Genomic DNA, 16,183 nt, shown 5'->3' with positions numbered 1-16,183 from the left:
ATAATTATCCTTATCTATCGGTGGCCTAGTCGGTAAAAATGTGTTCTCATATCCCAGTGGATGCGAGTTCAAATCCCTGCTTGGGCAGGGAACAGTTCATGGATTTGATTTTCGTTAAAAAGCAGACTTTACTGATCTGCTCTCAGACCCGCTAAAATGTCGAAACAACAACCTCTCTGATACCAGTACACTAGTCCTGTGTGAGGCAGCCTTAGCATGGTTTAAATATGGACGGTGGATGTTAGTGCCGAAGTGGTGACATGTGAAGGTGTATGGAACAGTACGTAGAGGGACTGCTGGACTTCAAGGAACGGGATCTGGTGCTTACACACTGATTCGGACTCATTTTTAAAAATCATCATATTAAATTATGTCACTTTAAACAGTAATGAAATACAATGTACAATATACGGTATGCAAAGCAGAACAAAAATACTCGTAAATAAATGATAATGCCGATACATTTTTCCTTTTTCATTTTCTTATACAGTACGATAGTTTTTTTTTTTTTCTTCTACTGGAAATGTATATGACAAATGATTTACATACATAAAAGAATAAAATTTATTTATGCAAACATCCCAGTAACTTATCATATGTCAGTCAATTTATCTCCGAAATACGAAACAATTATGTAAGAAGTCATTGCACACTCCCCACTACAGTCTTCAGAGGATAATATTACAAATGACTCACGTGGAAAAGCAGTTATTCTTACTAGTACATCTGCAAGAATTGCTACGTTACAAGAAGTCAGCTAGAACGTCCCAGTACTAGAACTTGACTCTCCCGATATTGCTCCACTTAAAATACATACTAGATACATACAATCCACCTTAGACCATTTACCAACCAACAAAGCTTCAGGCCCAGATTGAATTCCTCCAACTGTTTTGAAAAAGTGCTCCCCAGAACTTGCTTATGTTCCACCTAAATTATTCAGGTTATGCTTATGTATTTCTTCATTCCCTAATTCTTGGAAAGAAGCCAATATCAACCCAGTTCTGAAAAAAGGAAGTTCCACTGACCCCTCTGATTACAGACCAATCTATATCACGTCTTCTCTTGGTAAAGTATTTGAAATTGCAGTGAATAAGCACATAATTAAACATACTGAATTCAACAACTTAATTAGTGATTGGCAGTATGGTTTTTCGCCACAAAAGATCCACATTTGATATACTCAATCTCCTGACTCACACCATCCAGCAATCAGTTGACCAACATGGAGAAACCGATGCAGTAGCCTTTGATATTTCTAAAGCTTTGGACAGGGTGTGGCACCATTCCCTGTGTCTAAACTCCCTTGTGATGGACTAACATCTTTTGTTCCTCTGACTTCCTCATATTGGAGCGACAGAAATATAAGAGTAAATGTAGAGTTATGTATATTCAAATATCCCTCAATGACCAACAGCGTGCCACAAGGATCAGTTCTGGCTCAAACCCTATTCGAAATTCATATTAATAATCTCTTGTCTGTCACTCACAATCAATTCATTCATACCTAGATGACTCAACACTTCACAGCTCATTCACACTTAAACACCCATTCACAAACTTAACCCTCTCGCCCTCTTTCCACGCCACCTGAGTTCAACCACTTCCAAGTACTGAGTGACAGTCTGTCGCCAGCCCAGACCTCATGCTCCCCACCCTCCTCACTCAGCGATTCGTGTGGTATCAGAAACTGATTTTAATTATATCATTCCCCCGTCCTTATTATAACTGTATTGTTTTGAAACTGGTTTATGTTATAAATTAATGAATGCTCTTCCTAATGAACGAAAAAAAACAATTAAAAAAAAAAAAGGAATTACCATATTGTAAAATTCACTTATTTATTCAATGCCCCTGTATTCACAGACACATAAACATTTCGGCAATGGTTATAGAATAATGTAGAGCATTTATCTGTGATCCATTTCGTAAAACAATGACACTTCTGGCTATACTAAAAAAAAATTATAGCATACGTAATAATAGTCGTTCATCACGCACAACAACAAACTGCTGTGGAAAAAATACGGTGTGTGAGTACTGTATATATGTCAGTGAGTAAATGAATACATTACTAATTGATAAAGTATGGTGTTTTATATCCTTTATTTACTTATTTTTTCATTCATTAGGAAGATCACTTATTCATTTGTAACATGCATCAGTTTCATAACAATACAGTTAAAAACTAGGGCAGGGGAATGAAATGATTGTAATAATTTTTTTAAGCCACACAAATCACTGAGTGAGGAATGTGGGGAGCGTGAGGTCTGTGTGAAAAGAGTGTTGTCACGAATCAAATTCGCGACATTTTCCTTTTGTGAGAAACCACGAACTATTGGTGGAAAACTCACTGTGTATCGTTCAGTTAACCGTTTCTCTCTCCATTTCGGTGGTATACTTTTCAAAACATTCGTCACTGTTTCAAAAGTGACCGATCTAATGCACGTCATTAAGTGCTCTACTGAGCGATATTATTGTTTTTTATTGTTCGCCCCTGCTTGCCTCGACCGTTGGCCACGCCTTCTTCCGGTGGCCTGTGCATATTCCTACCACACGCATCGTATTCGAAGTCAGTCAAGTGTCTGTCGTGGCGGAGTGAGGTTCTGTGCTCCAGCAGTGAGAGAGTTAGAGGTCAGCTAGCACCCAGACTCCACTAGACTACAGTTCCCCAGGCTCCCACCCTTCTTTGGTGATACACTACATTCATTGACCAATATTTCCTTTTTGTATTTTCCTAGGTTTAAGAGTTTAGTTAACCCCTACACCGCAGGCTTGTTTACCAATGACTTGCGTGTGCCGCGGGGTTATTTGGGCTCCGACAGACTCTCAAAAAATATTTGCCAAAAATCAGTTATTAGTCCTAGAATAATAAAATTACATATGCTTATGGCACATACCATCAGCTTTCTCCTGGAATGATTGTTGAGCCTTCGTCGGTTACCGTAGGACTTGTGGAGACCTCTGAAGTAGGGTAACGAAGTCTCCACTTTACACTTCACGACAACCCGTAATATGATTACCACAGCCAGATACAAACACTATAAACACTATTCTACAATTTTCAAGTAGTTTGGGATCCATACTAAAAAAAAAAAAACTGTGAAAGGAATGGAAATTATGAGCGCGTCTGATCGTCGCACTGGCACTAGTTCGCTCTTGGTAGTCTGTCATTTATTATTCATAAAACCCCTCACACTTTATATTTCTATTACTATATAACACTTATATATATCTACAGTCTTTATCCATAAGTTTCCTTCAGTAATATTAGTTTATTGTCACTGTAGGGATTCAATTTCTTTCAGTAAAATATGTAGCATTCACTTTCTCGTCCTGTATACTGGCATTGAGAGTGAATGTCACTTTCATCTTCACTCTCATAACTCATAGCATTCAAACATGCTAGAGTGAAACTTTCACTTTCATTACTCCTAGGGTATATACTCGTATTCTTATAATACTACTCATTTACATTTCTATTTACGTTCTCTATTTTATTTACGTTATTTACATTTCTATTTTATTTACACTGTGTTGTGCACTGTCACTTGAAATAACTTATAAAACTATTTTCCATTGTTCACGTATATTTACATTCATTACTTTCACTTGCTGTTTACACATTATTTACACATTATTTACAATTCCACTTGCACTGTTTTACTCAATAGAAAGATCGTAGTCACTCTTTTATCAATTGTCAGCCCTTTACCTCTTTCCACACGAGGTTTAGTAGGGGGTAAAGGTCACAGGGCCATTTGCATGGGGGTGAAAAAAGGCCTTGAAGTCAGCAAGAAGAAACATACGTACTCTCGCTTCGGATCATGAGAGTGAACTGATAACGGAGGGCCAGCCTGGAGGTCTGCTAGGGGTTATTCAGAGTTACCAATATTACTTCTTGAAACAGCTAAGTCTAGCACTGATATGATTGGCAGGAAATCTAGACAATACATTATAAATTTGGTAGTTCCAGGTGAATGTAAATATCACTTAGGCTTCTCCCTTCCCTCCTTACATGTATATTTATTACGAAAATAGATTAGAGGCCTACTTAGGAGATATATATTCAGAGTTACCAATGTTATATCTTGAAACAGCTTTGTCTAGCACTGATATGATTGGCAGGAAATCTAGACAATACATTATAAATTAGGTAGTTCCAGGTGAATGTAAATATCACTTAGACTTCTCCCTTCCCTCCTTACATGTATATTTATTACGAAAATAGATTATACGGCATATTTCAAGGGGAAAAAAACAGCAAAAATTAGCGAACGAGTGCACGTGAGGTGTTGTCAGGTGATAATTAGCCAATTCCAGGTGTATGGCACTCTCACTTACCTTATTTCTTTCTTGTATATATTATTTGGTATAAGAATAGGACATAGGGCTTATTTCAATGGATGAAATCAGTGAAAAATTCCAGGGAAGATTTACTTAGCGTAGCACGGCCGGGCAGGCGAGAGGATAGGGTAATGGAGGGGGGGTAGGGAGGGGAGTCAAGAAGAGGGAGAAATGGCTAAATTGTCAACAATGGATGGGAGTACAGATGAGATTAGGAGTGCTGACTAGTGTTGGACATTGGCAGTACTGATAGATGATACAAGCCCCCACTTGGAAGCCCGGGTGAATTCAAAATAACACAGAATCACAAAAGCGACGCCCCGCGGTATGATCCCTTGCTCCCAAGCGTCACGAAAGTGACGCCCCGCGGTTAAGGGGTTAAGTGTGCTGTTTCCTCACATGCTGGCCGGCTGCGCCGCATGTTGTTTTTTTCTAGGCGTAAGAATGTAGCTTTTGAGTGAGTGAGTAAGTGCGATCTCTTTATTTTGAATTCATTTTGAGATGTAACGTTAAATTTATTTCTTTGTAATCAATATATTTAACAGTTCTTTTTCTTGAGCTTAATGTAATGTAAACTCGTGTTTCATTTCTCCACAATTATGCTTACTTCCCTTATAGCTCCTAGCTTGCATAAACGTTTTGCCATTCATAACTGGTACTTAGGCCAGTCTTGTTGTATTAAGCTTAAAATCCGTTGTGCCTTCTAGGAGTTACACATCAGCAAGAACCTGATATTATTAATAGTATTAGTTATTTATTGTCAGGAGTGAAGTCACTTTCTCCAGAGGCTAACAGTACTAATAAACAGCGATTGTCAGTAATTAGTCTCTGCTGTGTACTGTTGAGAAAGTTTATAAATTCTCGTTCTGAGAGTCGCTGAAGCGGGTCGGTATAAAGTAATCATTGCTTGATTTAGCGAGACAATTCATTGTCTCTGCTCTTCAATATTATTTAACATCATCATTTAATAATTGCATTTTAAATCAAAAACCCCGTGACAAGTGTGAGCGGTTGATTTCACTTGGATGGATCCTGCGTCGGAAGAGTGTGAGCGGTTGGATTCTTCACCATGCCCCCGTGTATGGAAGGGTTAATAATCTAATTCACAACTCGGTACAGCCGTCTCCATAAATGAAGACATATATAGGATCACTGAATGGTGACAAAATTACTTTGTCTCATTTAATGCTAGTAAAACCAAATATATACAGTTTACTAATAGACAGGTATTGCCAGATTCCTATATTATCTTCAGTGCTACAGTACTCATATTCCTATCTCCAAAACTAATGACATTCTTGGTGTTTCACTTAACAGTGCCCTCAGCTGGACCTCTCATGTCAGAAAATTTTGGATTATTGTACAGAGTTCATAGCTCATTCACTGATGAACAGTTAGCTATTGTTTATAAGACTTATGTGTGCTCTCAGCTTGAGTATTGCTCACGCTTGTGGAATGGATTAGGACAGGTTGCACTAAAACAACTAGACAATATTCAGAACAAAGCTGTTAGAATTATCAGTAACCCTGATAATACAAATAAACCCCCTCCCCTACAGGTAAGAAGGAATATTGCGTCCCTTCCATTATTTAACATACTTTTTTGGCAAATGCTCAGACGAAGTTGCATCTACTGTGCCACCTCTCCATGCCTTCCCCTGTGCTACATGGGCATCTGGTAGAGCTCATGACTGGAATGTCACACTGCCATATTGCAGAACCTCTGCCTATCAGAAATATTTTATTCCCTGAACTCCATCACTCTGCAACTTGCTTCCCCAGAGTTGTTTCCCCCCAAACTTCAAACTACAGCTGTTCAAGCACAACTGTTACAGATTTTTATGAATCGAGGACACTAATATTTTGATGTGTGGATTTTAGTTATTAGTTTTTCCACCCTCTGTTCCGTTATTAAAAAAAAAAAGTATCACAGTAAGTAAAACCAACTCACTTCATCTTCAGAGCTGCGTTGAGTCCGTCCATAACATCTCCTCCGACAATCATGCTCCCAAGTTCTCTATAGGCACTTGATTCAGAGTTTAAAAAGAACTTCTTGTATGAACCATCAAAAGATCTTATTGTCACCCTGTAACATGTACAAATAAAATTTGTTTAATTAGTATTTCTACTAAGGCTCCTAGAATAATGCAACACCAAAACTTAACTTCAAGATACATTTGGTAATTTTTTTATCTTTAAAATTGGCCTAAAATTCCCATATTTGAACCCTAAATGCTTACTTGGGACAAAAAATGAAAACCAAGATATGGTGCTAGTCACGAAGAAGTGCTAGGGAAAGAAAGCGAGACGTACTACTGTCTCTTCCTCCCTCTGAGTTTCGTGAAATAAGTTACAAATGAAAAAAAAAGTGGGCACGTTAAAATGAAGGAGCTATAGTGTTTTTATTTGGTCTTCTTTACCGTTTATTGCAGCACATTCCTTGTATTTATCCTATTGTAGTATAGGAATAATATTAATAATGTTACACAACTGTCTGAATATACGATAAGCAATGAACTGAATAATTTCCAAAGTGCTACAGGATGTGCGGATCTAGTCCATGTACAGTATTAAGGCAGACAGTGGAGGAAGCATAAGAGAAAAACTGTACGGCTAGTGTTGTCTGGAAAACAATGTATGTGGAAGTGAGTAAGGTTACGAGAGTGGTGAGCACGAAAGTAAATAAAGTAAAGAAAAAGTAAAGCCGGAGATAAATATTGAGAGATGGAATATTTCAAGTATGGTTATGTGGATGATGTATTACGTGGTACTTGAGAACACCATTTGTTGATTCTTTCAGTGTTGCCCTGCTTTTGAACAATCAGGTCTGAATGTAAGGTTTTGAAGGTTTTGAATAAAACACCAGCTGCTGGGTGAAACTAATTCACTGTGTGATGTGTTGGTGAATGAGGGAAAAAAAAGAACTGAAAGTTGAAGTACTTGGATGCAGTGATAGAGCAGAGATAAATAACCAAAGGGCCCAAAATTAACTTACATTTCAATTTCATCCAGCACCTTTCCATCCAAACGTTTGTTCTGCGATATCTCACCTGTCAACTACTTTGACTAGTTCTTCAACTGTCTCTGGTCTGGGTGGCAGCCTTGGGAGGGTGAGGGAAGCAATGAGGCTGGTGCGATATGCTGTGCCCACCACAACACTGAAGAACAACCAAGTGCCGACCACAATGTGGTTGGACTGGCTGGTTGAGAGGCGTCCGTACAGTCCCTGGCCCAACAGGATGCCCACAGACTCCGTCACCACCGACCCAGTACTCAGCACTCCATGCCGCGTTTGCCACGTTTTTCTCCCTGTAATCTGTAAAACATACATATACAATGATATACCTATACAACGATAAGAGTGTCTCACTGTTTCTTTATCGTGTCATAGGGGCGAGCAGTGATGTTTCGGACAGTGGAATCGTTTTGATTATACGAGCCATGAAAGAAAGTGCACTCCGCGCACCTGCTACCTTTAGGAAGACACAGTTCTAATGAGGCCATTCACACCATTTTTTTTTTTTTTTGCGGAGCTGCTTGGTATGTCTAGTTACGAAAAGTAATTTTGATCTTTTTCTGCTTTTCTTAATGTAATTTGTCGTTACATAGCACGCTCTAAAATAGTGAAGATGTCATGGAATAGTCAGATTATGATTATAGTGAAGGTATGGTTTATTATTCATATTGTTAGAGTTCATTTGATTAGGAATGACTAAAGTTTTTTCATCTTTGAAAATGGCAGACCAAATTAAAACTGTATGAAAGCAGAATTATTTAACAATTCCATGCTATGGTTAAAAAATCAGCAAGGGTGAAGTAGCATACCATTTCCATGACAGTGGTGGCAGTAGTATTGGCTCGGGGTAGAAGTAACAATCCAAACCCATTCTTCACTCATCTATACCATAAATATACATTTCAACAAAGTGTTTAAGGATAGGCTGCATAAAAACAGCAATATATATATATATATATATATATATATATATATATATATATATATATATATATATATATTCTTTAATTTCTTATTCCATGAATCTAACATCATTCAAGAAGAGTCGTTGTACTTCTCGCTGTAAAATGAAACTAATATTTTTCCATTATATTCCTTTATCGTTCACTCTGATTTTCACCTGTGAATCTCATGTTAAACACTCACTTGAACCTATCGTCTGGAGGTAACTGGAAAAGATAATAGAATTAACCTGACCAAGGCAGTGTTCATGGTACCAGAATAAGCAACTGTCTCCATTGACACTTTCACCTAAATAAAAACCATATACTGTTGGCCCATGTTATATAAAAGGGAAGAACAAGAAAACGCGACCATGAGAGGGTTAAATGCATCATTGTCCTCGGTGAGTATAAAACAATAAAAAACAACGGCAATTGACATATTTGGCACCGTGCGGGACTTCACTCAAATGAAGAACCATATTGTGCTTCGCTAGAGTAAAGCACATTTGCGTAAAAATCCTGAAGGAGCTAAACAGAAGAACTGCCTTGTGAAAATATATTTACGTGTGTGACTAACACTGGAAGACGGCCCCGGGCTGCTAATTGAGACTGTCCCACGTCTAAATTAATAATCATGATCAACAACAACAACAATAATACTAATACCAATAATAATAATAACATAAGGAACCGATTTCTGTTGCCTGTTATTACTAATACTGGATGCTGCCGTGCCTGACCACTTGCATGTTTACCTTGACAAGTGTGAAGCAGACAGTCAGCGTACAAGCCAAGACACCGATCCACACTTGGCCACTCAGTGGGTAGCAGAAGCTCAGCCAACTGGGTGCTATGACCGGCGTTGCCATGGCGAATTTAGCAGCAGTTTGATCATAGGCAAAGGTCAGATCCCATCTAGAAACATTGTTAGAAATATAGAGGCTACGTTTGTAGATGTTATAGCCATTTGTTACATCGAACTATAGGAAAGAATTTGTTCTCGAACAATTAGAATAATAATAATAATAATAATAATAATAATAATAACCATTGAATAATTATAAAAACGAAAATAATAATTATAATAATAATATCAATAATAATAATAATAATAATAATAATAATAATAATAAAGAATGAAAATAAGGCATTCGGAATCTGAATGCTAATCGCCCGCCAGAATATGCTGTTGGGCAAGTCCAAAATGTTGACCATATCTTGAAATGCTGAAGGTTTCCTGTTGATAGCTCAAGCCGTTTATGAGATATAATTGTGCCACAGGCAGGCTATATATAATACTGTATTTTTTTTTGGCACCCATGTTTCTGACCTAAACCTTTACCCCGAGTGCTCACTTTCGAACTCTACCAAGATTTTGGCCATATCTTGATACCCTGAAGGATTCATGTTGATAGTTCAAGCTGTTCATAAGATATAATGGTGCTAAAGGCGGGCAATAAAAAGTAGTTGACCTTTGGCAGGCATTTTGGTGACCCTGACCTTGACCCCGAGTGCCCACTTTTGAACTTGGCCAAGATTTTGGCCATATCTTGAGACAAAGAAGGTGTCCGTTGATAGTTCAAGCCGATCAAGAAAGGTATAATGGGAACACACACACACACACACACACACACACACACACACACACACACACACACACACACACACACACACACACACACACACACACACACACACACACACACACACACACACACACACACACACACACACACACATTGAGGCAGGGAAAAACATTATTGCTCTGCCTCGTAAGGTGGGTGATAACTAGAAGCCCTCCCAATGAGGGAATCACACTAGTCACAAGCCGATACATACTGTATGTAGCGCGACTTGGGCTATGACCTTGACCTTGAGCTACTTTCAACAATTGCGAACTCGTAGATTTTCATCCCTACCACACATCTGTATAATTTTGTGATTATATCTTGAACAGTTGCAAAGTTATCATGGTAACAGACACACAGATCTTGGCCCAAATTCACCAATTTCGAACGTGAAGATTTTTATCCCTACTACACACCTGTAAAATTCTGTGATGATAACTTGAGTGGTTGCGAATTTATCATGGAAACAGACACACAGAGCTTGACCTACTTTCACCAATTTCGAACTCGTGATCGATTTTTTATGTACTACAGGCCTGTACCATTTGTAAAGATATATCGAGCAGTTGTGAAGTTATCGTGCCAACAGAAACACAGACAGACGGACAGAAAGATGGACAGACTGAAAACAATACCAGCTTCGCTATCACAACAACAACAACAACTGATAATAATAATAATAATAGTAGTAGTAGTAGTAGTAGTAGTAGTAGTAGCAGTAGTAGTAGTAGTAGTACAGCTATAATTGAAGTCCCATATGGAAAAAGTACCGGAATATTACAGATTTTTTACATTTGCAGCTTCATCATCTTCCTATGGCATACCCTCCAGATCATTTCCTTTACCATCGAACACGACTACAAGACGCTATGGTATATTATTTACAACTCCATCGTCATCTTCCCATCCATCTATCCTTCTCAGTTCTGCTGATTATGTTAGGAAGATGAAAATAACCAAGAATTAGGGACAGGTGATATATTTTCCTCGTAGATGAATATATTGTCCTTCTTGGACGCTCTGCCAGAGTATAGCATGTTGGTACTGACATTTTTTTCATCAGCTGAAATGAGATTCTTTTTAACAGTTGAGTTAACCAAGCCAATTTCTAACCCCTTCATTATGGGATGGACTTTCTTAGGCTTACTAATGTTGTTTAGTAACATAAGTGAACCAAAAGAAGTGTCATTATTTTGAACAAGCAAAAGAAAGTAATATGTGGAGAATTCAGTTCCACATTTGTAGGCAGTCAGCAAAAGAATGGTCTTGACTTCTGTGCACTGACAGGTTCACTTTGTAGTTACCCCACTTTGGCAAGTAAAACAAAATTCAAAAGTTATATTCCTCATCACTTACGTTATATATAATTAATAAGACAATAGGGAATTTGAAATTAGATAGGCTATCTCTATCTTTGGACAACGTATAGTTTTTCTCTGCTGCATAAAAATATATGCAATTAAACCGGATTATATATATATATATATATATATATATATATATATATATATATATATATATATATATATATATATATATACTGTATATATATATATATATATATATATATATATATATATATATATATATATATATATATATATATATATTTATATATATATATATACTGTATATATATATATATATATATATATATATATATATATATATATATATATATATATAAGTGAACACTGCAGTGCAGGTTACCGTTAGCTTAGAATCTCACCTTTCTAGTTCTTGTGGCATAACAGCATATATCACTGGTGCCACGAATGATTTACGAATCTGCACCTGATCTGTCACCTGCAAATATATATAACATTAAAATATAGAAATGAAAGCCCCCTGTTTATATATATATATATATATATATATATATATATATATATATATATATATATATATATATATATATATATATATGAGACTACAAATGTGTTAGCTCGAGATGTATGTACGTCAAGTTCAAGTTTGAGAAGGTGAAAGTGGCAGTGATTGTAGCATATGCACCATGTGAGGACAGGAGTGAGAGAGAGAAAGACAGGTTTTGGGATGAGCTGGGTGAAGAAGTGGGAGAAATGCCCAGGAGCTATAAAGTGATTGTGATGGGGGATATGAATGGAAGAGTAGGTACTGGTCATGAGGATGACATAATGGGTTGCTATGGAGTACCAGGAGAAAATGATAGTGGGAAAAGACTAAAGGATATGTGTCAGGAGAGGAGGTTGTGCATTTGTAACTCGTATTTCAAACACAGAGATGCACATAAATATACATGGTATACTGTACAGGGAACGGGGATCGTGTTGAAAGAAGCCTGATTGATTAAGTGCTCATAAAGAAGTCGATGATGTGAATTGCTGATACGAGGGCTGTGAGAGGACGATGTGGAGGTCTGTCAGATCATATGATTGTGGTATACAAGATCAAGCTGAAAGAAGTGAGGTGGATCAGGAGAGAGAGAAGCAGTCAGGGAGAAAGACTGGAAGTTGAGAAGCTGAGGATCAAAGAAATGGCATATGATTACAGGACCAAAGTAGAGGACGAGTTAGAATTACTGAATTGGAATTAAATGGATCTGGACTGACTGTGGAATGCATATAGGGGTTGCTAAGTTAGGAATGCTAAAGCGGTATGTGGTGAGGCAAGAGTAACAACAAAGAAGATAGGTACGGCATGGTGGGATGACGAGGTAAAGAGAGTGGTGGAGGAAAAGAGGAAGAAGTGGCTGAAGTGGTTACAGGATAGGGGTTCAGTTGAAATAAGAACTGAATAAGTTGAGAGCAAGATGCACGTAAAGAGACTAGTGAAGAGGAAAAAGAAGGCGGTAAATGAGGATCTAGGAAGAAAAATGAATGCGAACTACTCTGAAAACAGAAAGTTATTCTGGAAAGAGGTGCGGAAATGTAGAAGTGAAAGAGGTAAGAAATGGGATGGTGTGAAGGATGCAGATGGTAGATTATTGACCCAAGGAGATGAAGTAAGGACCAGATGGAAAGAATATTTTGAAAGCCTGATGAATGGGGATAGAGAGAGCAGAGCAGCTGTAAACATGATTGGATTTGCGGGTGTGCAGAGAAGGAATGCAGTGCCAGGAGACGTGACACTCGCACAGGTGAAGAGTGCTGTGAAGCGGCTGAAAAATGGGAAAGCAGCAGGGGTTGATGAGATGTATGCAGAGATGCTTAAATGTAGTGGAAAGAATGGAATGAAGTGCTTGTTGGAGATATGTAAGAAGGCATGGATGAGTGAAACTGTCCCTGCAGAGTGGAAAAAGGCTGTGATTGTACCCCTGTACAAAAATAAAGGTGAACGAAGTGAGTGTAAGAATTATCGTGGCATAAGCTTACTGAGTGTGGTAGGGAAGGTATATGGAAGAATTATTATAAAGAAAGTAAGAGAGATATCAGAAGTCCTAGTGGGTAATGAACAGGGTGGCTTTAGGAGTGGCAGAGGATGTGTGGACCAAATATTTGCGGTGACACAGATAGTAGAGAAGGCTTGTGAGAAGGACCATAAGGTGTTTATGTCATTCATGGATCTGGAGAAAACATATGGCAAAGTGGACAGAGAAGGATTGTTGAAAGTTTTGCGCATTTATGGTGTAGAGGGTAAGCTGTTAGGTGCCGTCAATAGTTTTTATGATGGTAGTGAAGCATGTGTCAGGGTTAATGGGCATCTAAGTGAATGGTTCCCAATCAGCGTGGGCGTGCGACAAGGTTGTGTGATGTCCCCATGGTTGTTCAGTGTATATATGGATGAGGTGATGAGAGAAGTGAACACACGAGTAATGGAGAGAGGGATGACATAGGTAATGAATGGTGATAGATGGATTATATCAAATTTGTTGTATGCTGATGATGCAGTACTGCTTGCAAGTACCGGACAAGAACTTGGTAGGCTAGTGCAGAGTTTTGCTGATGTCTGTAAGCGTCGTGCCTTGAGAGTAAATGCAGAAAAGAGTAAAGTGATGGTTATTGAGAGAGAAGGTGACTCCCAGTGCAATGTAACAGTGAATGGAGAGAGACTGGAATTGGTGAGAGAGTTCAAATACCTGGGTAAAGTGAAAGAAAAGAGAGGGAAATGTGCAAAACAAGTTGAAAGTACAGTGACACAAGGAAGAAAAGTAGCTGGTGGAATGAAGGCCTTGATAAGAAACAGAGGCTTGAGTGTTGCAGCTGCACGAGGCTTACATGAAGGAGTGTTAGTGCTAACTTTAACATATGGATGTGAGACTATGATGTGCCATGAAAATGAAAAGTCAAGAGTAAGAGCAGTGGAGATGGGACTGCTGAGGAATGTATGTGGAGTACAGAGGGTGGATAGGATACGAAATAATGTGATTCGTGAAAGATGCAGAGTGAGGAAGTCGGTGGACACCAGAATTGAAGAGAGTGTACTGAGATGGTATGGTCATGTGGAGAGAATGGATAAAAATACGAGTAGAGTGGTGAAGAAGATATATCTGAGCGAATTCGAAGGAGGGAGGAGGCGAGGTAGGCCAAGGAGAAGGTGGAGAGATATGGTGGATGAATGTGTGAGGAAGAGAGGTTTGGAAGTCGGTGAGGCTAGGGAACTGACAAGAGATCGAGCTGGCTGGATGAATTTTGTGAGGAGATATGCATGATCAGGGATTTTTGGCACCCCTTTATAACGTGGCAGCGTCTGGACTGACTCTGTCGGGTACGATATGTGAAGCTACAGAACGTGATGAATGTTTTTGGCGTATCTGATAGAGCCAGGATTCCGGGGGCTTGAATAATGAGTGAATGGAAGCGTGGCCCATAGCATTGGGCAATATTAGACTGTCTGGACATTGCTACTCCTCACCCTGCCCTTGGGTGGGAAAGGAGGTCCCGATGATGATGATGATGATGATGATTATATATATATATATATATATATATATATATATATATATATATATATACTGTATAGTGGAGTCACTTTTATCCGAAAGTCACGGGACTTTCGAAGTTTCGTTTAATCGTTTTTTTCTGATGAAAAATACTGCAATAATAGGTAGGATACAAGCGAACAGTATTGTACTCGCCCATCACCCATTTCTGGCGACGTCTAGCCCACCACCACCACCAGCACCCCAAAAGCCACTCAACCATCACCAAAACACTTAATACAATGTAGTAAGTACGTATGTAACTGCACTTTTGTAACTGTAATAGAAACTGTCAACTTAAATAAATCTTCACTCAAATAAACAAACCCTCACGAAAACAATTACGTAATTCACTGTACAGTAAGCAATTCGAATAAATAAAGTCTTAAACCTAATTGTTTTTTCATATTTTCTGTTTCCTTATACAATCTAACCACATCATCTCCCACGTCATCGAAATCTTCCGAGGTGGTGGATGCAGATGAGGAAGTGGGCATCTGGTTCTAGTGACTAGCCGAGCAACCGTAAACTAACGCTAGTGGTGCGAAACAAGCCCGCCGTGTTTGAATTTTCGGACAGATTTCAGAATTTTGCGGTTAATCGAAATGAGAACGTTTTAGTAAAACCTACGGTTAATGGCATATTACGTTAAAAGAATTTCGGATAAAAGAGACTCCACTGTATATATATATATATATATATATATATATAGATAGATAGAGAGATATATCTATCTATCTATATATATATATATATATATATATATATATATATATATATATATATCAGCAGCAGCAGCAGCCGTTTGAGTATCCATTGCAGGATCGGCGTATCCCTACCGAAGTAGGGACGATACAGCCGATGTATCTCTACCAAGTGGCTTAGGCTGTTTAGTAGAGATTGTAGGGTGAGGAGTGCTTGTAAGTGTAACTGTAGTGTTGTAGTGGGCTTGGATGTGTGTGTAGTCTGTGACCCAAGTGTAATCAGCCCGCACAAGCAGACTGGGTGCAAACATACTTTACAGTATGCGACACTGGTTCAACCACAGCACCCCTGGTGTTCGCCAAAGCAGTACATGGCCAGCAGAATGCTTCTAAAGTTTATTACCTGGTAGGGGGCAAACCTTCGCTCTCCAGTGTACGAAAACGCACACTTTACCTCTGTACCACAGAGGCTCATATATATATATATATATATATATATATATATATATATATATATATACTCTCTCGAGTGTCATTTATACCACAAACTCTTTCAGGGAAATGTTTTGAACTAAAAGTTATGATGTAGCATTCCTTACAGCTTACCAACAAGACGCCTTTCCTACTGTAATATGAAAGAAACT

At 38.3% G+C, this 16,183-nt stretch overlaps 1 protein-coding gene across 1 annotated transcript in view; it reads right to left on the bottom strand.

Annotated features, from left to right (window-relative positions):
• LOC145395718 (ionotropic receptor 93a-like) overlaps positions 1 to 16,183 on the bottom strand; it is a 58,546-nt gene that overhangs the window by 36,679 nt on the left and 5,684 nt on the right. Inside the window, exons 4-7 of the mRNA XM_080269258.1 lie at positions 11,665 to 11,741; positions 9,063 to 9,222; positions 7,398 to 7,663; positions 6,299 to 6,433 (exon numbers count right to left, since the gene is read on the bottom strand). Coding sequence (XP_080125384.1) covers positions 6,299 to 6,433; positions 7,398 to 7,663; positions 9,063 to 9,222; positions 11,665 to 11,741 — 638 coding nt within the window. The remainder of the gene's footprint in view (positions 1 to 6,298; positions 6,434 to 7,397; positions 7,664 to 9,062; positions 9,223 to 11,664; positions 11,742 to 16,183) is intronic.

Source organism: Coenobita brevimanus, chromosome 33 (assembly GCF_032717465.1).
Source record: "Coenobita brevimanus isolate Jiangsu-jjx chromosome 33, ASM3271746v2, whole genome shotgun sequence".
Classification (NCBI taxonomy): Eukaryota; Metazoa; Arthropoda; class Malacostraca; order Decapoda; family Coenobitidae; genus Coenobita; species Coenobita brevimanus.
Note: the sequence above shows the minus strand (reverse complement) of the source record. Positions and strands in the feature narration are given on the sequence as shown.